This window comes from Gymnoscopelus microlampas, assembly GCF_963454915.1.
Source record: "Gymnoscopelus microlampas genome assembly, chromosome: 13".
Taxonomy (NCBI): Eukaryota; Metazoa; Chordata; class Actinopteri; order Myctophiformes; family Myctophidae; genus Gymnoscopelus; species Gymnoscopelus microlampas.
Genome location: NC_139950.1, coordinates 42,781,745 through 42,807,051, shown reverse-complemented (window position 1 = coordinate 42,807,051; position 25,307 = coordinate 42,781,745). Strand labels below are relative to the sequence as shown.

The 25,307-nt window shown below is 42.4% G+C and overlaps 1 protein-coding gene across 4 annotated transcripts; it reads right to left on the bottom strand.

The window, feature by feature from the left end:
* Positions 1-1,091: 1,091 nt before the first annotated feature.
* rrbp1a (ribosome binding protein 1a) lies at positions 1,092-23,722 on the bottom strand. Of its 4 annotated transcripts, none has more exons than XM_084075509.1 (27): positions 23,428-23,722; positions 19,687-20,575; positions 18,112-18,260; positions 17,831-17,953; positions 16,977-17,129; positions 14,614-14,732; positions 14,011-14,164; positions 11,313-11,451; positions 10,572-10,753; positions 9,904-9,938; positions 9,607-9,683; positions 9,281-9,317; positions 9,067-9,148; positions 8,913-8,953; positions 8,714-8,795; positions 8,545-8,619; positions 7,935-8,027; positions 7,746-7,835; positions 7,504-7,596; positions 7,335-7,406; positions 6,946-7,041; positions 6,288-6,371; positions 4,765-4,842; positions 3,643-3,726; positions 2,599-2,697; positions 2,049-2,192; positions 1,092-1,619 (listed from the first exon to the last, which is right to left on the bottom strand). In XM_084075509.1, exons 2-27 carry the CDS (start codon positions 20,555-20,557, stop codon positions 1,581-1,583), a joined length of 3,291 nt encoding a protein of 1,096 aa, XP_083931635.1. In that variant the 5' UTR covers positions 20,558-20,575; positions 23,428-23,722; the 3' UTR covers positions 1,092-1,580. The 4 variants fall into 4 exon arrangements, with proteins under 4 accessions (XP_083931635.1, XP_083931633.1, XP_083931634.1 ...); XM_084075507.1 differs by having other exon boundaries at positions 4,759-4,842; positions 9,281-9,318; positions 9,608-9,683; XM_084075508.1 differs by having other exon boundaries at positions 4,759-4,842; positions 9,281-9,315; positions 9,608-9,683.
* Positions 23,723-25,307: the final 1,585 nt, after the last annotated feature.

Here is a 25,307-nt window from a genome sequence, read left to right as displayed (position 1 = left end):
AATTATATTACTGAAATAGTGTGACAATGAATCATAATTGTTTCACAATGACTCATGTGATATGTCATTGTCACACTGTTAACACTATAGTTCATATTGTTGTTAGATGTTTGATAATATATTACAGATTTTTTTCTATATTATAAAAAAGGTCTGACATACATATATATATATACATATTGTAATAGCCGAGAAGTGCAGCGCCCAGAATTGGAGTCGAACCCATGACGTCCGGCCAACAACACCCTGCGCTAAAGAAGCTATTTCTCTGTGGAGGGAATTGTGGCACTTTGGTGACGCTACACTATATCTATACACACACACACACACACACACACACACACACATAAATTATTAGTTACCGGTTTAAAATACCCTCTTCACTGTACAATGTAAGTCAATGAGGAGCATATTTTAAATGATCAATTTCTAGTCAATGGAGAAATTATTTTTGATTTCTTGTCCACCTTTGGAGTTACATCATGATGGCAAGGTAACTACACAACCCAAACCTCCTATACCAAAGTGGTCTTGCCCTTTAAGCAGTACATCTGATCACAAACCAATGAGTTTCCCCACACTTATTCAATTCTTGTGCGAAAATCAAAGATCTACAAGACCGGCACAGCAGATATATAAATAGATGGATTCCATGTAATCTCTACATTGCATGCATACCTGCCAACCTCAGACCGTCCGATAGCAGGAGATTTTTTCCCAGGGGAGGGGGCTCTTGACCACGCTGGGATGTGTCTTCTGCAGACCGGTTTTGGACCAGATCCCAAACGCTGGGTCGGTGTTTTGCAGAAAACAAAAAGTGGAAGAGACAATCAGTATCTGCACTCAGGGCTCTGTGATTGACATAAACTGATTAGCTCTTCCACTTACCATAATTCTTAAGGCATTTTTCCTGAGTAAGTTGGAGTTTAAGCGACGAAAAGGCCAAAACCAGGGCTTGTCTGTTGATGACCCTTGAACTGTCATGAAGGAGAGTAGCTGATGGTATAAAGACCAGTGTTGTCTTGTTTTATTCTTTAACCAAGTAGGCTATCAAGTGCATAGTGCAAAAGAAATGATCAACTTCACATACGTATAGCTACATTATAGTTTATTCATTCATACAAATTCAATTTCATATAGTTTTGTCAGCAGCCAGCTACACAATATAGCAGGCTCTAAATATATTGCATCGCTGTACCATAAAATGTTCCCATCATTCAACCACATACAAAAAGACATACAAATTAATTGCACGTTTATGCACGTTTGACGCACAATCAGTTTCCCTTTTAACACTGAACTATGGGAAAAATATTTGGAATATAAGGCAGGGAATCAATCATTTCTGACTTAGCCAGAATTCTTCATGGAATGTGGGTTTAAATACCATTTGCAGCATGATTTCTCATCTTACACACTTAAATGTTCATTATATCAAAAAGATTCTTAATTTTGCAACCATTGCAATCAACTACAGTACAAGAAACAAAAAAAAAAGTTTTGGAATGGATGAATGCTATGGTAATTATAAGGCATATTTGGCAGATTTCTGTAGTGTCCTTGGTAAGTTGGCCTCCATCTTAGACAGAAGTTCCTTCCTTCAGTTCCACATTCTCTCCCTGTAAAAACGCAGAAGATGAGTTTACACTAATGCAGAGTCAGACCATAACTAAATTGGAAACATGTCTGTATCCACTACACCCCCCAAAATAATCATATTTGAACTGGGGACCCCCCACCCTGACGAGCACTTGGGATTTTAGGCATTGCATTTAGTTTGACTCGGTTCCACAGATAAATATTGTGAAAATAGCAGATCTACGAGCTTGTAGATCAGCTATTTTCACAATGTTTGCCTCTTTCTTATATTATTTGATAAATTTGGCCAATGTTTGACCAGTTTGTGGTCTTTTTTTTTTAGGTATTGCCTTAAATTGTCACATAGGCTTACTGTCAACTGGGGACCCCCCAAAAATCATGTGGGATCCCCTCTGGGGGTCCCGACCCCAAGGTTGAGAACCACTGCACTACACTGCTGGTCCCGTCACCTTCTCCTGCTGGTGTTCCTGTAGTGTCCGCACAGCATCTCTCTCTTTGGTAAGCTGCTCCTGAGTGGATTTGAGGAGCTGCTGCAGCTTGGTGGCTGCCTGGCCCAGGTCTTTAGAAAGCTTCTTCTCCTTCTCCAGACGCTCCTGTATTTGGAGTGATAGAAAACATTACTCTCAGCCAGGGCAGCAACGATACATGCAAAAAAAAAAAAAGTGGAACGGTTTCTCCATTAAACATTTTTAGCCTCATTTTATGCTTGGTCGTACCAACAAACAAGATGTGTCATGTTGTGTTGCGTGTAGTTCAGTTATTTTGGCAACATTCCGCCTATAATGACATGCCCAAAACAGGTGTCTCAGGTTGAAAGTGCTTAAAAAAGACACTGCCAAGTGGAACATGCAAAACATAGGGTGAAGACTCTTATGATTGAATCAAAATCAGCCTTATTGTCACATCACAGGTTTACAGAGTAAAAAAGCGGGTGACATTCGTTTTTGGACATCAAGACCTAGTTCGTCGTCTTAAAAAAAGGTTTCTTTTTTACGGCACCTTTAGCTGGGCGATGTCCTCTGTGTCTGCCTGTGGGGCGTCTCCAGCAGCCTTCAGGAGGTCCAGCTGGGCCTGAAGTTCTGACACCGCACTCTGAGCCTGGAATGTGAACAGTGCAATGGATGTTGAAATAATAGGCGATCACTGCTCAAAATCAGTTCACTGGTCTACTACTATGGCTTGTCACATGCAAATATGTGTGACAAAGGTTTAACTATGTCACAACATTTCAAATGATGATAGTATCCCATACGATTGCATTTTTGCATTGTAAATGCATGTAAAAGGAGCACAGCCCTAACCTACTGCACACTGTTCCCTTATACAAATGACTAAAACTGAGACGCAAAAAGAGCAAGATCTGATCAAAGGACAAGGTTATCGAACACGGAATTCAGTTGGTTTCTACGTAGTTTGGTTTGTAGGCATATGGATGGTAAAATAGTTATTTAAAATTGAGTGAGTGTAAGTGTCATTGCCAAATTTGCTGCCCCTGCTACCACTATTTCTGTGCAGATATCGCTTTGCCTGGATGCCTCAATCTGGTAAATTATTTTAAAGCTGCAATCTGGGACTTATTTTTATTAATAAAACATTATTTTAACCAGTCTGTATGGTAGAGTATGTTAATACAATATAACATGGCATATCTTCAGTGGTTGGACATAGCCACACGTCACAGAGAAATGTAGACCCTGGTGTATGTATGACACTAATCACTGGATGACAAGTAACCCTGCCCGCAGCGCATAAGCCAAATATGATTCTCTCTCGGATGAGCGGTAGATGTTTGGTTTCCCACGCGAGAGACCCTGGTTCGACATCCAGGTGCTACAATTACCTCCGTCCGTCGGGAGAAGACAAAACCTACGGATTTAAGCCTTAATGTTGCATTGCAATGGAAGATCTCTTCAAAGTTATCGAACGTAATAGTGTTTCTGAATTCTTGATGCACAGGGGATGTACAAGGGTGAGACTGATAGCTCAGTACTCTTGATCAAGCACATGAAAGTAAAACGTAGAAAAGCGGCACACCTCCTTTACCTGTTTATACTCCTCAGAGAGTTGCTGTTTCAGCGCCTCCTCCCCTTGAAACTTCTCTGTCATCTGACTCAACTCACACTGAACCTGGTGACACACACAGACAACATTAAGACACTCATAGGCAAACATTTGTCTGTCTCCTCTTCCCCACCCACACACACACACACAGTAATGAACATAATCATGAAAAAGCTGTTCAACCTGTGTGCCATGTTAGTTTTCATTTTAACCTTCAGCACGCCAAAAACAACACAACAAAAACAATTAGTTGCCGTTAAGAATTGTTAAAAAGAAATGAATGAACAGCGAACAGGATAAAAATGAGCATGCTAAAACAAAGGGTAAAGAAACAGCAGTGGTTAGGATTAGGAGTGAAGCAAAGAGAGCACTTGGTCAACACAAACGGTGCATAACATAAACAGCTGCTAGATAAGGGAGGTACTGGACAGACTGGAAATACTGCATACATTCTCCGTTAGTGGTGGCTTTTATTATTACTCATTGCCCACATCCTTGTGGCAAGTTCCTGGAACACGGACACACGTTTTAACCAGGTCTGGAGCGCCCATAGTAGTTGTTGTAGGTGACGCCTACAACGGTTGGTGTAGCTGTAGCTACAGGTTTCAAAGACTGGACCAATCTTAGTTTGGTGTAAAAAAGAAATATCGTAGGACCTAGCTTAGAATTAGACTTCTATACAATAAGGGCAGATTTATGCTACCATTTATACTGTAGGATGCATTCCTGCACCAAAAATAGGCGATCTACAAGCTCACAACGCATCGTGATCCAACAGGTTGCGAGTTTGTACGCCGTCTGTTTTTGCTGTGTCATATGACAAAGTATAAATCAGGCTTAACCCGTTAAGACCTGGAACGCATCTGTCACTTAAGATTTATTTGGCTATTTTTGAAAAATCTTGAAAAATAATGTTTTGGATTTTTTTTCAAAAAACTGTTAGGATTTAGAAAACATTTTTAAGAATCGCCTCAGGTCTTAATGGGTTAATTGACAGGAGGGATCTTTATGAATTTGTGGGCTGGGTTAAGTGGCTGTCCGCTGTCCAGTACTCTCCCCCACACAAGATGTGAAGGGTGCTCTATGACCTCTGTGCACCTTAACCTGACTGGGTTGAATCTCAGTTGGGCCGTTCTGCTCTTGCTGAGCACGCTTCGAAACCTCGCTCAGCTGCTCTCTGACCTGAAACGGGAAGCTTGTGCTCGTCACCGGATACATAACCCCAATCAATCACGCATATCAAATGCCTTCGATTAGAGGACCTAAGCGCTGATGTCAAAGCCACGCCCCCTGGGTTGTACAGAAATGTTCCCATTCAAAATCCAATTAACAGGGTTTTTTTTTTACAGCATGGTTCTGCAAGAGTTTAGACGTCTAGAACAGTGTGGTTCTCAATATGTGGGTCCCCAAATTATTTTCTCATTGTTTTCTCACTTAACAGTAAACAAACCAACATACAGTTCAAGTGTATACACAGGGTATATCTGCACATTTCTAAAGTGACAATTTCAGGACTTTTAAGACCTTTTTAATACCTCTAAAATGACAAATTAAACATTGGCCAAATTGTCAAATATTAGAAGCAGAAATTGTGAAAATAGCAGATCTACATGCTCACAACGCCTTTTTCACAATGGAACCGAGTCAAACTAACTGTAATGCCTCAACTCCTACAATTCCTACTCCTACAAAAAGTGCTTGTAAGGGTGGGGGGTCCCCAGTTCAAATATGATTTTTTGGGGGGTCGTGGCCTGAAAGGTTGAGAATCACTGGTCTAGAAGGTCCAGCAGTTTGCAAGATAAGCTGCGGACACACCGACAGACAAGTCGGTGTGTCCGCAGCTTATCTTGCAAACTGCTGGACCGATAATTTCCACATTTCTTGTGCACATAGCCCCCAACACTCCCTGCCGACAGGTGCCGCCCCCTAGCCCGTAGGATTACGTACAGTGACACTTATCACCCTCACTGCCCGGATTCCCTCCCCTGAACACGGGCCAATTCTGTTTGTGTAGATGCCCGACAAAGCCGAATGCACCACGGTGGATTCAAACCTCAAACCTCCGCGGTGGTGGGCAGGCAATTAAACACTGTGCCACCCGAGTGGCCTATTTTTCATTTTCTAATCTCTTAATAAAAAAAAAAAACGTGTCTCAAAAATAAAATGAGTTCAGGCATTTTACAAGCTTAAATGGACGCCAGAAAACTACCAGTTTATCCTGAGGCTGAAAATACAAGCCCACCTTCAAATAAATCACAGCCTGTATCAAATATAACTCCATGTCATAAACAATACACAGTCATATCCCTGAAAGAATGCCCAGATTATTTCATTTGTTTTATTTATTATACAAGTGATTTAAGAAAGCAATGGGCTTTAAAAATGTCTTTATGACCCAGGGCGTGTAATTTTGACATCAGACTTCAGTACTCTATTCCCTTTGTTTTACACATCATCAGCTAACTTACCTTGCTGGTTAGATGAATCAATAATATATTCCTCTTCCATACAGTATCAAGAATGTATAAAGGTTTAATAGAATTAAAAGTATTACTTGACATCACATCTAAAGAAATCCACGGTTTGCTTGAATACTGTAGACACTGAATGATGTAAATGAATAGTACCTGTGCCAGTTCATCCTTGTGCGTCTGAGCCTCCTTCTGGGCTGATTCTAGCTGGACCTGATACTCTGACAGAATGATCTTCAGCTAGAAACACAGCAGACAACTTCATTTTAGTCACACAACAACAGAACATAGAAGCAAAATAATACAAACACATTAAAGGCTAGGGTATTGCCAACAACCTCACGATAGATACGTATCACGATACAGAGGCCACAATACATATTGCGATACGCGTCGATTTTGAATAATGACCGTGTCCTACTAAATTTACTTTTGCAGAGTCCTAGACCACCGATTGCCGATGTTTTGACGAATATAGTCAGAAAAGTTAAAGTTTCCAAATCAATTTGAAAAACTTAGTCGATAACATTTAAACCAAAAGCAAGGAAATAAGTACAAATTAAAATAAATAATGTTTTGATGGATAAATGCAAAAGATTTATTCATTAATAAATGCTAATGAAATATTCCACTTTTATTTTTTACTGCAACTCATGTCTGAGTCTCAGGCACACACAAACACACCATAGCTGGTGTTTATTTTTTTAAGACGCGTCACACAGCATTTCCACGATTATCAGCAAGGAATACGACACCATTATTGCCGTATCGATTAACTGAGCACAGCCCCTAGGCTAATAAACTCTCCATGTACCTGTGGCAGCTCCTCAGAGCTCTCCTGACTCTCTGAAGGGGCAGGATCAGCCTGCTTCTCCAGCTGGGCCTCAAGAAGAATCACCTGTTCCTTCAACTACAGGAGACACCAGAAAGCAGAAGTTCCATCAACCCACACATTTAACCACTTAAACACTATACTTAGTTGACCAGGTTCCCATGGGGTCTGTACTAGGCCCAATCTTTTTTCCCCACTACACCACGCCGATCTACAAGCTCACAATATGTCGCAACGCGACGTCTTGTGAGCTTGTAGATCGACTATTCCCGCCGAATGTTCACCCCAGAATGGGGACACTAGGATTCATGTGGTTAACAAAGACTCTTGCCTGAAGAAACGCGTGCCGGCACAGGTTTTAAAATTCTCACCTGTTCCACGCTTTGGTTTTCAGTCTTCACGCTCTCAACTTCCCCCTCCAAAGTAAGCACCTTCTCCTGAGCCTGGTGGTGGTGTATTAGAGAATAACGGTTAGGTCAAAGCCAAGCAAAGCGGTTACAGTCAAATCCACTTGGGATTAAGACACACAGCTCTACTCACCACCCTCACTTGGTCCTCAGAGTCAGCCAGTTTAGATTTCCATACCAGCTCTTCTTCCTCCACACTCTTCTGCAGGTCTTTGAGCATTCCTTCCTGAAGGACAAGGAATGCAGATCTCTATGTATATACTGTGGTATGCGTGTGTATACATGTCATATTGTCTCAAAGTTTGAAGTGAAGCTCAATGTGTACTCCATCTCACCGTTGTGTGACAGACTGTAAATTAGGCTGGAGTAACTTACCGTTTCAGCCAGGACTGTCCTGTACTGATCACACTCAGCCTGCAGTGAGCCGTGACTATCCTCAGCCTCTTTCAGCTTCTCCAACAACTCCTGGGAAAGCGACAGAAGAAGAATAGAACATTGTAACTTCTGCTTCCCTGTGATATTCAAACCACAAGGTCCATTAACAAAGCGTTCATCGTGGCTTACCGGTAGCTCAGTGCTCGTCTGAGACTCCTGACTCTGCTGACTGTGAGAGGTAACTTCCTGTGCTCTCTGTGCAAAGACTTGCAACCAGTCGGGCTTCAAAAAGGGGGAAAAGTGAGACATGTACGATTAACCCATTAAGACCTGAAGCCGATTCTACAAATGTCTTCTAAATCCCAACAGTTTTATGAAAGAAACGTATGTTTCTATATCAGTGGTGCTCAAACTTTGTCATATCCAGGACCCCCAAAACTATATGAATTGGTCGCGGACCCGCATCCCAAAATATTTTGTTCCAGGCACCCCCAGAAGCAAAGATTTGAGTTAAAAAATGTTTGCTTTAAAATAATATATATATATATATATTCAAAGATTTGCACACATCTTCACGATTTTTCAAAAATAGCAGATCTACAAGCTCGTAGCGCGGCACTCGGTGCCGCGCTATGAGCTTGTATATCTGCTATTTTTGAATAGCCAAAGTGTAAAATAATGATTTGGAGCTCAAATCAAAAAGTGACACAGACGCGTTCCAGGTCTTAAAGGTGATCTAAATGTGATCTTTAATGTACATATTCAATATTTTTCAAAAAATCGGAGAAAGGTTTCCTACCTGCTCTGTTTCTATGGGTATCTGTGGGAAGAGTGTCTGCAGAGTTTCTTTGGTTTCAGTTTGAAATGTTGTCAGCTGTGGGATCAAGAGATGGGGGTCAGGAAAGCGATTAAGAACAAAGCTGTAAATATCAGTGTCACTCCACAAACCCCACAGATAAAAAGCTTACGCTGTCCAGGGCCTTTGATTTTTCCCCGGCTTCTCTCAGCTCCTCTTGTAGTGACGTCACCAGGACATCTCTCTCACTTAGACTGGTCACACGGCCAAAAAAACAGGACAGAACAGTTAAACATCACATTCACGTAATTAAAGCCATTGTGAGATTTAACATTTGGTTGATTCCAGACACCATGCTTCACATTATTTACCTGTTCTGCAGTAGTTCCAGCTCTGCAGAGTTGTCCGTTTGCTAGCAGAAACAGACAGAAGTGTAACATTTTTAATTTGGACTGATGGTGCTTTTGGTATTTTGAAGTGAGTAAAGAAAGAGAAACAACACAGCACAGTGATGGTAAAGCTTACAGGTGTGTTTTTAAGTTTCTCCATTTCTTCTTGAAGATTTTTAAGTTCTTCTTGAAGTGATGCCACAAGGCTGGCATCTTCACTAAAATGAAAGAGAAACATTATTTGTGTAAACATTATATCATTAAAAAAAAGTGTGAATGAGAAACCATGCAAATTCAGTTTTCTAGAAATAATCAGAGCCAAAACATGTGGTTAGTCAACAACAAAGTACCTGTTGGTTGTCTGCTCTGTCTCAACAGCAGTGTTCTGTGTAGGACACAAAATAATTGTGATTAGCTAGCAGGGCCAAAGTATACTTGAATAGGCCATTCACAACAATGTACTATGCATATTTAACCAATATCAAGATGCTGCGACACAGAAAAATCATCATTTAACTCAGAGTTTACAAATGTAACCAAATGGACCTGTAAGTGTCCATTTGGTTACATTTGTACACTCAGTTACAAATGGCAAAATTAACACTGAAGATTTTACAGTGTAAGAACTTTATCTTTATGGTGACTGTTGCAGTAAAAGACATGTATAGAGCATTTACCGTAACCTCCGGCGTCATCTGTAGCTGCTTTAGTTCCTCGTGGAGTGAGGCCAACTGATCATCCTTCTCTTGAAGGCTGAGAGAAGAAGGCAGCAAGCCTTTCAGTAAGTGCAAAAACTCTGGGCCCTATTTTGTACCAGGTCTTATGACTTAACTTAAGACCTGGAGGTATGGCCAATGCTGTTCGGCCACTCAAAATAGACAAACAGCATTGGCCATGCCTCATACTTAAGACGTGCAAAATAGGGCCCTCTGGATCTTAACATTGCATTGCAGTAGGCTTACAACTGACATACCTGTACTTCAGCTGCTGTACTTCTGTGGTGTCCACCTGTCAATTCAAAAGCCATAAGACGTTCTTAGAAGTGTAAACTGTGGCTTAAGTTGTACATCCGGAGGATTTTTTCTGTCAGTACCAAATTAAATGTTCAAATCATGGGCAAAATTGTTTGTTATGAATGCTGGTTTGCTTGGTTAATGAGACGGTGTTAAGGGTGGCTGTCTCCATAGAGTCCTAGGCTCCAACAAAGCTCTAGCAGTGTACAACATTTTGGCCATAATCATTTAGTCTGACAGGTGCCACAATGCATGAGTGCTCCGAGCGATGGGTGGGCATGTATGACGTAAACTAACATCTGTTTTTATCCATGTCTTTATATTTATTTTTACATTTAGACTAGCCAGAATTATATGTACGCTTGGCCAAGCCGGTTGTACCGCACTGGATTCAAACCCACAGACTCTGCGGTGGTGGACAGGTACTTTAACCCTGCGCCACCCGAGCACTACATCTCGTTGTTAACCCAATGACAATGGAGAAGCTTAAATCACAGTCTGACAGGCAGGGCTGAAAGCGAAATGTCAACTCAGTCACACCGACATGTTTACACACAGTCTGTAGCTACCTTTATCTAACCGTCTTTGGCAAAGTCAGTTAAGTTGGACAACTTCTGCAGACTCTTACCTGGCTGCTGTCCTCTGTAGTTTTGTTCTGACTGGCCTCTAGCAATGAGTTGATGGAGGTCACCTGCTGTTCCAGATGGCTCTTCTCCTGCTGTGTCTGCTCTAGCTGGACATTGAGGGCATCTGCCTGTGCAGTGCGCTCACCAAGCTCAGCTTCAACGCTCCCCAAACGCACCTGGAGCTCTGCAGACACACAAATCACAGTCAATACTCAATTACTCACTCCACCGGCACCAGATCATACTCCCAATATTTGGTATTCTACACCATTCAAAACGAACTCCTCAGGAGAGTATAATATATTTAATCCATTTGAATATGGAACATATTCTCATAATCAATTTGTTGATTATATAACAAAAATAAAAATTCAATTAATCTATACAAATAATCTATACAATTAAAAAGAAATGTCTTAATTTCAAGGTTTTATTAGCACCTTGTTCCTAACCATTATCTACATTTGTTTTCAGTAGCACCGTTTCTCATGTTGTTTGAGCTCAAAACCCTCCACGGTTTTAACATGTAAAATGCTAATATAACTTCTTAGCCAAACTGGCCCTGGCCAAAAATAGTCATCCCAGTACAGTATAAAGCATCAGGAAATATCACGTTATTCAATAACATAAACACAATGACACAACAACAGTGATGCATTTTGAATCACTGTTATTTTGAGAAAGTTGGTTTGCCTGCACTAAGGACAAAGAATCACATAAAGATTTCAAGTGGACTGCCTTACCAGAGTAGGCACCGCTGTCCTGCTGGGAGTTCTCCACGCTGGCCTGCAGGCTGCCGTTGAGGGTCTGCGCGGTCCTGAGCTCCTCACACACCTCCTCAAGTCTCCTCTGCAAAGCCTGCTCACTTTCTGCATGACTGGCCTGGTGGAACAACATAATACATGTATTAGTCGAACAGCAGGGGGCAGCAGAGGCTCACAACCGTGTATTCCACTCTCATAGGGATGTTGATCAGCAGTTCATGTGAATCACATCCTCTTTCTATCAAAGACTTGTTTTTTTTTTCCATGCCGTCAAAACGGCTAAAAGGTGAAGTATAGTACATCACTGGAGAGTTCATGTGAGAGTCACAGTTCTTTGGCCTGTGCATGCTTAGAGGAATTGAGAAAGCGGTTTGGTTCTGTGCACACCACAGCATGTCACTTTTTTTATTATGGGTGCTTTCGGATATATAGCACTGAGCGCACTGGCCAGAATACAAACTAATACGTGAGTGAGCTCCTGGAGCGCATTTCCGAACGCACCCTATATTTAATTATTCATTATAAATAAATTAAAAAAACATAAAACACTGTTTACAGTATGCAAATTGTTTGGTTTTGCAAGTTTTAGAAAATGCTGGAAGTGCACATTGGACTCCCCTATGAGGTGCCAGGTGACTCCTCTGAGGTCAAAGAACTATCGCAACCCGACAACCTTGAATTACCATTAAAGAGCCTGGACCACATCATGTACGTATACCGACTAACGACCTATGCCATTGCACAATATGTTGTTGGTACACCTTAAACTGTTGGAAAGGGAAGCTGGTAAATGATTAGACAAAACGAACACTTGACCGTCAGGAAGCGCTGACTCACTTGCTCCCCGCGGTGACTGACTTGACCAGCATTCTGCTATAGTGCACACAGCAAAATCCTCATTCTTATTCATCCATTTGTAACTCAAATAGAAATTGTAATCACAATTGTATCAACATTTTAATCAAATCTAAGTTTTTCAAATAGTTTTTCATGATTTTGCATTTTTGTACAAAGATATCTATCAGTCAAAACTTCGGTAGGCCTATTCGGGATCGGACCCAAAACTCTGCCATCGGTCAGGCTCCATTTAACAGACACTTATAGATGGCTATAGTGGAGTGATGCTTGGGCACGCACGCATTCCAGCTGGCGATGAAACGCATTTCCCCCACAGCCCCATTATTGTGTGGCTGCATTCCAGCAAAGCCTGCAGGGCTGTGTGATTACAACACCATCAACCTTCACACAGCAAGCATGGCATTAAGCAGGGGGCTGGGAGGACTAGGCTTGCCGATTTACTAGCTGTTCCGACAAGAACTGGAGAATTCTATCAAAGCCGTATTCAAGATTCTAGAATGACGCTGCTGGCCACAGTGTGTCGTTCTCTCCCATGGGAGAACTTAATGGGAGAGAACTTCATTGATGTCAAAGTCCCACTGTACTGCAGACTACTGTCTGCAGTACAGTGGGACTTTGACATCAATTGCAGACAAGTGTTGCTTGTCTGCAATACATGTAATATGTTGTAGAAAATGCCTTAAAAAAGGCTTCTCAGAATTGTTACGGTCTGGTGGTAGTCGACATAAAACTGTAAATGCTTCACTGAGCAGCACTTATTTGCATTAAAACGGAAACCTTCACCTGTTGCTCCTCAAGTTCCAACACAATAAAAATGAACAGTGCGGGGCAGTAGTGAGCAGCAAGCAATTTTAAGTGCTAACCTTGTACATCGATAGTTATTCACGGTTTAAAGCAGAAACATAATATCCCACATAGAAAGTTTGACCTGCTGCAGGTCCTGTACAATTTTTATGTTAAAAAATAAAATGCACTTTTAACAGCACTGTTTATCTCGACTGGCCACATGGCACAGCAGGAACAAAATGAGGGATAAGAAAAAGCAATTACAGTAAGCTTGCACACTACGCCGTACTATTATGACTCATGCAGCAACTGTGGGTGGAGGGCTAGTTCACAGGAAAATGTTATGCCAAGTAGCAGCCACACAATTTACAGCATGCAGCATAAGAATTTAAGATCGGTTTAAAAGGCTGTCAACTTTTATTCGATATGTGAGGTTAGGTTCATACTGTGGGACTTTAGAAAACAAACTTCCTTTACATTATTAATGTTACTTTGCACAACACATACTGTACTGTAGGGGAAATGAAAACGGCTGCGATTAGGTTTCCTTATAGCTGCATTTTGTAATACATTCCAAGCGTTGTGACACCAGGCTTGCGCTAGACCACTGTTTCTCAATATTGGGTCCAGGGACCACCATGGGTCCAAAATGGAGACTGTAGTCTGTAACTCTGCGAGTGTACAAATAGAACCGAATGGACCTTTACGGGTCCATTTGGTTCCATTTGAACACTCTCAGAGTTCAAATAAACACAGAGGATTTTACAGTGTAGATTGGGGTCCGAGCGATTTTTTTTTGACCAAACTGGGGGTCGTTGAAATTGAAACGGTGGGTACGGAGATCCTTGTGAAATCTTTCATAGTAACAGAACTTTAATCCCCGTTGTAATGCTTTAGCTCCGTGTTAGTACCGCGGGCGAGAATGCGTTAAGCAGGGTGTTGCAGTAAGAAGACTGCATCAATGTTCATTCAATCTGAACCTGGAAAGCAATGGTGTTGATATGGCTGTGCCACACATGCTAGTCTGTCTTACCTGCAGCAGGGAGAGCTGTTTCTCCGCGGCGGTGACACTGGCCTCCGAACGTCTCCTGGCGCTCTCTTCAGCCTGCAGGCTGTCCGTCTTCTCTGCAAACTCCTTGGTCAGTTTGGTACAGTCCTGACGTAGCTTGGCCAGCTCTGCGTTTTGTCTGCAGAGGCCAGAGAGATGGGGGGGATCGTTACAGAGTCAGGACACGTGCCTTGCTCGAACACAGGCTATTTTAGGCTAACAGTTTCCATTTTTTTTCCAAAAGAGCTAAAATGGCCGGTCTACAAGCCTGCAATGCTGAAGTTGCAGATTGGTCATTTTCACGTGACACCATCATACTACGAGTATGAAACAGGGCTTAAGTGGTTAATGCCGGCCCCCAGTCTGAACACAGTCACGCTCCACAGACATAACTTTTAAGTTTGTAATTATACACCGTTACAACAACCCAAAAGCAACCTCCACCAAATCTCAGTGTTTAGAAGTAAAATGTAGGCCATTATAGATCTGCAAACCATTGGCTCTAAGTTACTGTCATTTCCTCTTCCCACACAAATGCAAACGTCCTCCCGTCATGCCCTCCCCAGCCCAGGGGCTGGAAAAACTCACTTGCTCTCAGCCTGACTGGTAGCTTGGTTAAGGGCGTCACGGAGAATGGAGTTCTCCTGCTGGACACGGGCCAGCTGGGCATTGGGGCCCTTCTCCAGTTGGTCCTGCAGGCTAAGGATCTGATTGGAGGAACAATGATGGGAGAGAGTTAACTTGTCAATGAAACATGCAGGTTTGTGCCATTGGTAGCCGCATTGAAAATGCAGAAGATTTTGCTGCGGAAAAATCCTCCAGCCATATGAAATGTAAAGGAATGATTTGAGTACTCAACTCAATGAGCCCTACTTAACCCTTTCAGCCCGAGAACCAGTGATGCTATGCTCATTTGAGAAGTGGTTGCTCTCTATTTTAATGACATGACGCGCACGTCGCTTAACACCTACAGTACAGGTCACACAATGGACAATTGATATGCATATAGGCCAATTCTTATGTTAATGTAGGCTACCTGGCGTGAGTCGGGAGCCTTTGTAAACTTTGATGAAGTGTGAATTTAAAGTAGTTTTAAATCTATGCGTGTGCCTGCGCGTCCCCCTGGCCAAATAAGTGGTTGCTCGGCGTGCAACCCCGTCCACTGAGCATTGCACCCCTGCCGAGAACGCATCTGTGTCATTTTAAGATTCCTTTGGGCTGTTCAAAAATAGCAGATCTACAAACTCATAGCGCGGCACTCATGAGCTTGTAGATCTGCTATTTTTAGAAAAATCGTGAAAAAGTGTGAAAATCTTTGAATATCTTTTTCTCTGTAGCGCACATTTTTAACTCTGTTACAACTTCTGGGGGGGTCCCTGGTACAAAATATTTTGGGATGGGGGGTCCGCGGCCAAAATTCGGCGGTCCTTGACATGAAAAAGTTTGAGAACCACTGATTATAGCAACTTTTTTTCTTTCTTTTTTTAAACTAGGATTTTGAAGACATTTGTAGAATTCCCCAGAAGCAAAGATTTGTGTTTAATATTTTCGCTTTAAAAAAAAAATATATATATATATATATATATATATTCAAAGATTTGCTAAAATTTTCACGATTTTTTGAAAATGGCAGATCTACAAGCTTGTAGATCTGCTATTTTTGAATAGCCAAAGAAATTACAGATTCTTTACCGGTGCTAATGGGTTAAAAAAATGTTTTTAATGGCGTAGCTTGTAAGCCAAGTTGTCTAGATTAGAACATGATTTGTCCAGGATGTATCCTCAAAAGGTAACCAATAACAGCTCATGCTGCTACGTGCATGATGTCATGAAACAGATGGCACGCCTTCACTTCACTGCCTGGTGAAGTAATAGTGAAATGAAACTTAAGAGAAATGTGGAAGTTGGGTTGTAGTTGAAAATGTAATGAATCGAATTCTATGTACAACAACAAGAAGAAAAGAAACAAAATGTTGATGAAGTAGTCTATTCATAAAAATCACCACCATTTCCATTTGACCAAATGAGGCACAGAAGAAGTGAAAGCAAAACTTGTGTGAAGAGTGTGAAAGTTAAGTTGTAGTTGCATAATCTATGCTCGCCAATAACTGCACACAGAGAAACCTGCACAGATAGTTCCAAGATTGGACAGGGACACCATAATGCCATCATTAGTCTATGTTTTGTTTTGTTTTACATTAGTTATTGTCTTCCATTGCAGAGTTGATGAATGAAGACTCAATATCTTTGGACTGCAAACAAAATAGACATTTTCCATACTGATAGTTCGCATCCAGTTTATTAAGTTAACAGCTTCCAAATGAATAACAATTACATTTAAGTTAAGTTGGCATAACAGAAATCAATTGAGCTGCATTTTGTTCCATGAATGCATTAACCCATTAAGACCTGGAACGCATCTGTATCACTTCTTGATTTGAGCTAAAAAGCATTGTTTTACACTTTGGCTATTCAAAAATAGCAGATATACAAGCTCATAGTGCGGCACTGAGTGCCGCGCTATGAGCTTGTAGTTCTGCTCTTTTTGAAAAATCAAGAAAATGTGTGCAAATTAGTATATTTATATTCTTTTCAAGCGAACATTTTTAACTCAAATCTTTGCTTCTGGGGGTCCCTGGAACAAAATATTTTGAGATGGGGGTCCGCGGCCAAATACATATAATTTTGGGGTCCTTGACATGAAAAAGATTGAGAACCAATGACATAGTAACATACGTTTTTTCAAAAAACAGTTAGGAATTAGAAGACATTTTGTAGAATCGGCCTCATGTCTTAATGGGTTAATTATAAATCAAGTTTATATTAGTACATTTTAGTTTTCCGACCAACAAAAATACACACAAAAAAAACAAGCACAAGCTAACTGTGCTACAATCTGAATTACACAATGGAAAATATCTGTTTAAAATGATTGTTTTATGAAAGCTGACCTTAGCACTGAGCTTCTGGGTCTGGGCCACGTGGTCCTGGTAACTGGCCTGCATGCGAGCCTGCAGAGCAATCATCTCTTGTTCTCGCTTACTCAGCTGGGAGCTCAGCCTGGTCTCCACGCTGGCCACCTTGGACTTCTCAGCAGACAGTTCCTAATTGACAAGATGCAAGACAGTCAGAGTTAAGACTGAAGGCCGTTAACAGCACATCTACCAGACGGATGCTGAGTATTAATCATAATGTGTCTGAGTGGCCGACACACACATCAGGACAGGAGCAGTTTCAGGAAGTTTGCCTCGCTTAGTTTCCCTTTGCTGCTGGGACGGAGCAAACAAATGCCAATCAGTTTGCCTTGGCAGCAGGCAGACGCTGGTCAGGGTTGGCCTATCATCAGCACATATTTGCTGCAGAGTTGTAGGGCGAGCAAAACCAACTCTGTGCTCTGTGAGAGAAAACTACACACATGCTGTTTTTGAAGAACATTTCCCTCTTTGAGTTTTTCCTGAAATAAATGTATACTACATTGCACGACAGCGTCGTATGACACAAATTACAGATTTTCAGCAGAAAAAAAAGGTTTATGCCACTTTAATCCTGGCGTCTCTATTTTGGGCATAGGCAACAAATCACACAGTTCAGAAAAATGCTAGGTAACTCTTGGTAACTCTTAGTCTCCAAGTCTTGAGAGGTCTGCTTTAGCAGGTTACTTTTAGTTATGGGCAACACTACTGGTGTGACGTTAATTTACATTGTTTATTAAAAACAGTACTTAATGTAAATTGAATAAGGTGGTGATCTTGTGCAGGACAAGTCTCCTGCCCACACCCAGAGACCCAGAGAGACGTGTCCTAACCTTGGTGAGCTCTCTCTGACGATTCTTGGCAGCGGCAGCATCCTCCTGTTCAGCCGCCAGCTGTTTCTCCCTTTCATCCAGCTGCTTCTTCAAGATGGCCACTGGGTCTCCCTTCTGAGTGGCCTGCGCACACGCACGCACACACACGCGCACACACAGGAAAGTTGATCAGCCTCCAAGTCTCACATTCATTCAGCAGCCATGTGCCTAGACAGTTGTGCTAGTGTTCCAAGTATTAACAGACACATCCTCCCCCTCCGGTCCAGTCTCCCATACAGTACCATATGCCAGGTGTCCTGCTTGACGTTGGTCTTCTCAGACAGGATCTCGATGAGCTTCTGAGCTTCTCCCTCGCTGAACACCATGCTGCTGATGGTGGAAACCAGGGCCTTGTAAGGCAGGTACAGCGGGCCGTCCACAGAGTCCACCACTGAGACAGAGAGAAAGGGAGAGAGAGACGGACACAGTAGTGTTCCAGAGAGACATTTAGAAACAAAAGCAGTAAAGAATAGTATGGGAAGACATACCACACAAAACACAGTCATAATAAACTCTCAAGGTCCAGGCGGTTTCAATGTTGATTCAATTCATGGCTACGCTGAAGGGTAAAAAGCCAAGCATTTTTTGAGTGCATCACCAGACTGCCACCACAACAGCCATTGCCTCGGGGCAATGGCTGGGTTGCGAGCTCTCGCTCTCGCCCTCTTGCCGTTGAGCAGCTATACGGCTGGGCGAAGTGATGGGGCACTGTGGCACCAGGCAGAGACAGCCCTCTGGCAGAGGAGAGACCCCTCCATTGTTGGGGCACTGAGAGGCTTTGTCAGTTTAACAAAACAGGGCAGTGGTGTTTAGACAGGCCAGTGCGCAATGCCCTCCAAAGTGGAGTGCCAGACATTGCCCACCTCTGTTCGACTGGCACAACTTCGCATGGATGGGATGATGCACACACTGGAGGTTCATCAGGAGATTGTGTGTGTGTCTTTAAAATTGTGTGTGTGTGTGTGTGTGTGTGTGTGCACTGCAGTCTAACCACCAGACATCTGAGAACTATACGATCACCAGAGCCGATGCACTTCCTGCCCAGACAACCATTTCCATCAATTCAAAAGAATGGGCTAATTAACATCCTGTCACTTATCTCAAATCAAGCACAATCACGACCCACTTGGCAATTTGTCCTGCTGAAAAAAGGCAAGTGGGATTTTCCATCTGTACACAGTGGTGTCTAGACCTTTTTATGAGAAGTATACCTACCTAGGCTTTAATTAATTAAACATAAAAATATATTTAGTCAGTCAGTACTTAGTTATGATTGAACCTGGCAAGTTTACTAAAACAAGTAGTAACAGCAAGTCTTGGAGAGCAGTTACAGAAGGAGAGAGACGATTTATACTTGCCGGTGCACGCACAGATACATTATATAGCAGTTCTACAAGCTCACAATGCGTCACAACGCAACACATCATGAGCTGGTAGATCTGCTATTTTCAGCATTACACACAATTAAATCTGGGAGCCACATCTAGTGGACCTTTGGAACAGCTGTGTTGTTCCTACACACTGTGTGTGTGTGTGTGTGTGTGTGTGTGTGTGTGTGTGTGTGTGTGTGTGTGTGTGTGTGTGTGTGTGTGTGTGTGTGTGTGTGTGTGTGTGTGTGTGTGTGTGTGTGTGTGTGTGTGTGTGTGTGTAGGGGGTTTTCCCAATTCATGTACTTTGCCTAGACTTTGGTCACAACAACCTTGCTTAGTTCAAATCTGCTCGACCCACCCCTTGTCAAGCCATCGGCTCCTATATTTGGTCTACCACCACCATCTCCGACGCAGGTCAGTACATCTCTCCTGACTCTTATCACTTACCAGGCTCAGATTTCTTCTTGGAAGCCTTCTTCTTGGGCTCGGTAGCCTTTGGTGAAGCCACAGCAGCGGTGGGTGTCTGCTGAGAGCCTACCGGCGGCACAGCCATGACTGGGACCTCCTTGGTGACAGCCTCCAGCACGGGTGCAGGCTTAGATGCCACCGCAGCCTTGGAAGGAGCTGGGGAAGACTTGGTTGGGGCTGAAGACTTGGCCTGGGTTGGAGCAGACTTGACTGGCACGGGTGCAGGGGCAGACACCGCTGGGGCAGGGGCAGACTTTGCTGGGGCAGGGGCAGACTTGGCTGGGGCAGGGGCAGACTTGGCTGGGGCAGGGGCAGACTTGGCTGGGGCTGGAGCTGGGGCTGATTGGGTAGAGGCTGGCTCCACCTTGGCAACCTTCTTCTTCTTCTTTTCTTTAGATGAGGGAACGGGTGAGGCCTCGGCAACGGTCGGGCTTGGGGCAGCAGCCGCGGCAGTAGCCTTGAGCTGGGTAACAGTGGTTGCTGCTGGGGCTGGAGTCGGTTCCGGGGCAGAGACGGGTTCGGGGACCGGAGCTGCATCCACGACCGGGGCAGCAGAAGCAGGCTCTGCTGCCAGGGCCTCGGAGATCCTCTCTGGCTCTGGGATCTTTCCATTTTGCTTTTCTTCTTTCTTCTTTCCTTTGTTCTTCTTCTCAGACGCCTTGTCCTTCTTCTTCTTCTCGGCACGAGGGGGCTGCATCTTGCCCAGGTCCTGTCGCTGCTTGGCGAGGGCCTCCTCGTAGGAGGTTTCCTTCATGGAGAAAGTGGATACCAGTGCAATGCCAATGGCAGAGATCACCATAAATCCACCAAACACCATAATCCCAAGGGTCTGGGGGTCGTAGATATCCATGATTCAGTCTGGACTATCCTGTCAGAAGAAAGACCACAGTACCAGCGTCAGAATTCTCGTATACAAGGCATGAGAGCTCTAGGAATTTTACAAATAGAAACATGGAAAAAATGTCACTGTGTTAAACAAAGCCTTCTTAACCTTAACCTCGTTTCTAAACTGCTAACAGAATGCCAACCATTCATAAAAAGGGCCCAAACTAAACACGCATTCCCAATCCCAGCAGAATTTCAAGACAAGCATTAACACTTTTGTTATTATTTGTTCTGGCCTTGGAAAAATATTTAACTCACCGTGGCTGTGGTTCAGTACCAGACACTTGTGTATTAGAATATGAGTGGCTCTGATGAGGATTTCTATTTTATGGAAGGTAAAGTTACAGCTTTTTGGTATGGCTTCTACCATTTTAGAGCTGCAACTATCGATTATTTACTTTATTAAATAATCGATACGCTGTTTTTTTTAAAGTAAAATAATTATATAATAACAAACGTGAAAAAATAAAGACACAGATTTCTAATGGGAAGAACCAAAATGACCCTGTGCATCCTAGAACAGCTTAATTAGCAAACAATAACAATCAGATCATTTAAAAAAACACCCTTTTCATCCATTAGTCACAGTTGTTGCCATTTTACAATGCATGCCGTTTATGTGGCTTTTTTAAAAGAAATCCCGGAAACAGACAAAACAAACCAGAAAGTGTGTGGTTTCAGGGGCAGAAAGCGGCTGAGGGCAGGTGGGGACACCAAACCAATGGCCCCATTCACAGCAGGCATTTTGACAGGTAAACACATGTGAAAGTAATGACATAACTGTGGGTGTGTTTCATTCAGATTTCATTCTGTATGCCAGCATTAAGTTAACAGTACAGGAGCTGTCCATGACTTATTGATTGAATACTTTATTAGACAGAAATGTAAACAGCACAAGGTACAGTCAGACATTTGAGCTAAAAGGATAACACAAAAAAGTCCTGTGGACTTGTTTCCTTGATGGTCCTGTGTATGATAGCACACAGTAACACCTAAATGAAACACAATCACAATTAATGCTATTATAACCTTCAATTGTGATTATCTGTCTGTCAAGTCATCCCAGCTTCATTTGAAGAAATGCTAATCACAGTAAATGTATATATGTATTGTATATAAACATGTATAGTATGTATTCATTTGTAACTCAGAGTGCCAATCAGGCACCATTTGGTTACATTGAGTTAAACTAAATCCATGCAACTTCACTCAGAATGGTGGCATTATCAACACAGGGACACTGCTACATATAATTGTAAGTAAAGTAATTGAGCTGCAAAAGTTAAGGCAAACATTCCATAAGGGAATCTCTCATTCATTGACTTTCATTGAATTAGTTTTATAGAAATATAAATGACCATAAATCTTTCATGTGATGCCGGTAGCCGGTAACAAGCAACTCTTTGATTCTATTTTTAATATCTGGAATCTAGAGTTGCAATACCAGCCCTTGACAGCCCATACATCCAGACAGAAAAGTCCTATCTGGTTGTATTAAACGAGGTTAAACTCACCAACATTGCAGCTGTACGGAAAGCTTGGATTATCCTCTTTCTATCTGCAAAGTTTGTGTTTCATAAAAATCCACCATAGACATGTTATGAAAAGCTACTTTCTGTCAGTAAATTCCGTGCGTGCAAGTGATACTTTTTCTAAGTGTTGGAGTTTGGAAGCGCCCGTTGGAAATCACTGAACGGTCCTTCGGACCAGCTGTTTCTAAAAGCCACATCATGCAGGAGGCAGCAAGACGTTGCGTTATTGAAAACAAGCGCTTCCAAACTCAAAAACGTAGAAAAATAATCACCTGCACGGAATTTACTGACAGAAAGTAGCTCATAACATGTCTACGGTGGATTTTTAATTTAACAAAAACTTTGCAGATAGAAAGAGGATAATTCAAGCTTTCCGTACAGCTGCAATGTTGGTGAGTTTAATGTCGTTTAATACAATCAGATAGGACTTTTCTGTTTGGATGTCAAGGGCTGGGTATTGCCCACTCTAGATTCCAGATATTTAAAATAGGATCCAAAAAGAGTTGCTTGCGGCTATGATGAGATGCCGGGTGGTTTAAAGCATTGGTTCTCAAAGTGGGGTCCGGGGACCCCCAGGGGTCCTTGAGGGAGTTCCAGGGGGTCCCCAGCTAAATGATAGATTAGGCACCAAATGGACCCTTATGGGTCTCTAACTCTGAGAGTGTACAAATGGAACCATATGGACCCTTATGGGTCTGTAACTCTGAGGGTGTACAAATGGAACCAAATGGACCCTTTAAGGTCCATTTGGTTCCATTTGTACACTCTCAGAGTTACATTAACATAGATTTTACGATATAAACTGGGGTCCAAGAGAAATGCCATTAAATGGGGGTCTGTAGCCCTAATGCATGTCAAACTTGTGATCCTTGAAATTAAAATGGTTTAGAATCACTGCTAGAGAGCCATAAAAACCTTCTCTTATTGTGGTCCCTGGCTTATCTTTTCAAATGGGGGTCCGCGGGCTAATAAGTGTCAATTTGGGGGTCCTTTCCTTGACATGAAAAAGTTTGAGAACCACTGGTTTAAAGAAGACCAGCTTTCCTAGAAAAGTTGTCAGCAAGCATCCAGTGGAACTTGGCTGGGTTAGCATCTTGCATCCTGCCCTGCAGTGACTGACACGTATCACTGCGTTCACAATAAAAAAAATAGTTGAAGTGTCATCTGGTCGTTTCCTTGTAGTTTATAGTAGATCACTGCTCGGAATAATGAACTACAAATAGCAGCGGCTAGCTTAAACCCCAAGCTAGCTAACGTTAGCTCAACTGAATGAAAATGTTCAAGATTCCCTTCTTTTACTTACCCTCTGTGGTGATGGAGAGATTATTATAGGCTTCAGAGAGAGGATGAGGGTGGGTTAGAGAGAGAGAGAGGAAGCTGGTGGGGGTTGTTGTGTGGATGAACAAATCTCCGTTATGTACAACTTAACTACCTCTTTTTTTTGTATCTCTAGCTACAACTTGCTGTTTCCCTTTTGCTGCTCTGTCTCCTCCTGTCCAGTTGAGAAGCCGTGGGTCTGTGTGTGTGTATGTGTGTGTGTGTGTGTGTGTGTGTGTGTGAAGTCGTGGCACTTTGAGCTGGCTAGACGCTGCTGGCCCCGTGCCCTACATAGCGACCATTAGACCACAACCCGTCGGATTGGCTGTAGTACGCGACGAGGAAGCGAAAGCCCTCTGGGAGTTGTAGTTCTTTTTAAACTCTGTGGTTGTAGTCCCATAGAGTGTACTGTAGTGTAGTCCACCCCACATAGAGCAGTGGTTCTCCAACTTTTTCATGTCAAGGACCCCCAAAATGATATGTATTATTTGGCCGCGGACCCCCATCCAAAAATATTTTGTTCCAGGGACCACCAGAAGCAAAAAAATTAGAGTTACAAATGTTCGCTTTTTCAAAAATAGCAGATATACAAGCTCATAGCGCGGCACCGAGTGCCGTGCTATGAGCTTGTATATCTGCTATTTTTGAATAGCCAAAGTATAAAAGGTCATAATTATTGTGATGGTATATTAACACGTTTTGCTGGGTACCCCCTGGAACCCCCTCAAGTACCCCTGGGGGTCCCTGGACCCCACTTTGAGAAGGCCCTAGCCAGGCGCACTGTGCAGTGGTGTAATTTAGTACATTTAGGTCTACAAGTACTGTACTTAAGTACAATTTTGAGGTAGTTCTACTTTACTGGAGTATTTCCGATTTTCAGTACTTTTACTTCTACTCTGCTACTTCTCAAAGCCAAATATTGTACTTTTACTCCACTACAATTATTTTAAAACTTTAGTTACTAGTTACTTTGTAGATTTTGATTATTATTACAAAACATACATAACTACTTCAGCTCATTTGAAAATTGCCGATCTACAAGCTCACAATGCTTCATGAATTTATACATTTGAAAACTTGTGAAACAGAATATTCTGCACAATGAGTGCTTTCCACTTTTGGTACTTTAAGTACATTTTGATAACAATACTTTTGTACTTTTACTCAAGTCAATTTTGAATTCCGGACTTTTATATCTGTAACAGAGTACTTCTACATTGCAGTATTGATGCTTTCACTTGAGTACTTTTTCCACCACTGATTGGGACACAGATGTTTGTATTTTGGTGCTACTCTGGAGGACTATATGACAGCATAAGTGTGTTTGACACAGACCCCAAAACAGCTGGCTGAGCACACCTTCTACACAGCTTCTCCCAGAGGGATGCTAGGCTTGGGTCATTCATTCATTCTTTGCCTTTGAGAGCTGTACATATTACATAATGTGGTTAAAAACTCTAACCGGATCTTCGATGATTTAGGGAAATTCAATTCAGAGACCTCCTGGAAGAAGGTTCGGCCCAAGGTACCTCTGATTCATTGCCGGGAACTCCTTAACGGCTATGAATCAGAGCGAGGCCCAAGGCAGAATGCCCATATAAGATTTATACGATTTGCTGTTGCATGGTCGGAGGAGGCTATCCTATCTTTGGCATGGAAGATACATACACTCCTGATGATCTGTACTAATAATGATCTGTACTAATGATGCAAGCTTGCAGTTATTCAGTATGGTGTGGAGCAGTCAGGACTCCCACGTGATCAGGTGGTACCTGGCAGTCATGATCAATTACTACAGCAACAGAGAACAGGTTTCAGACAATGGAACAGAATATGTTTCTTGGTCAATGTGGTCCTTTAAAGCCC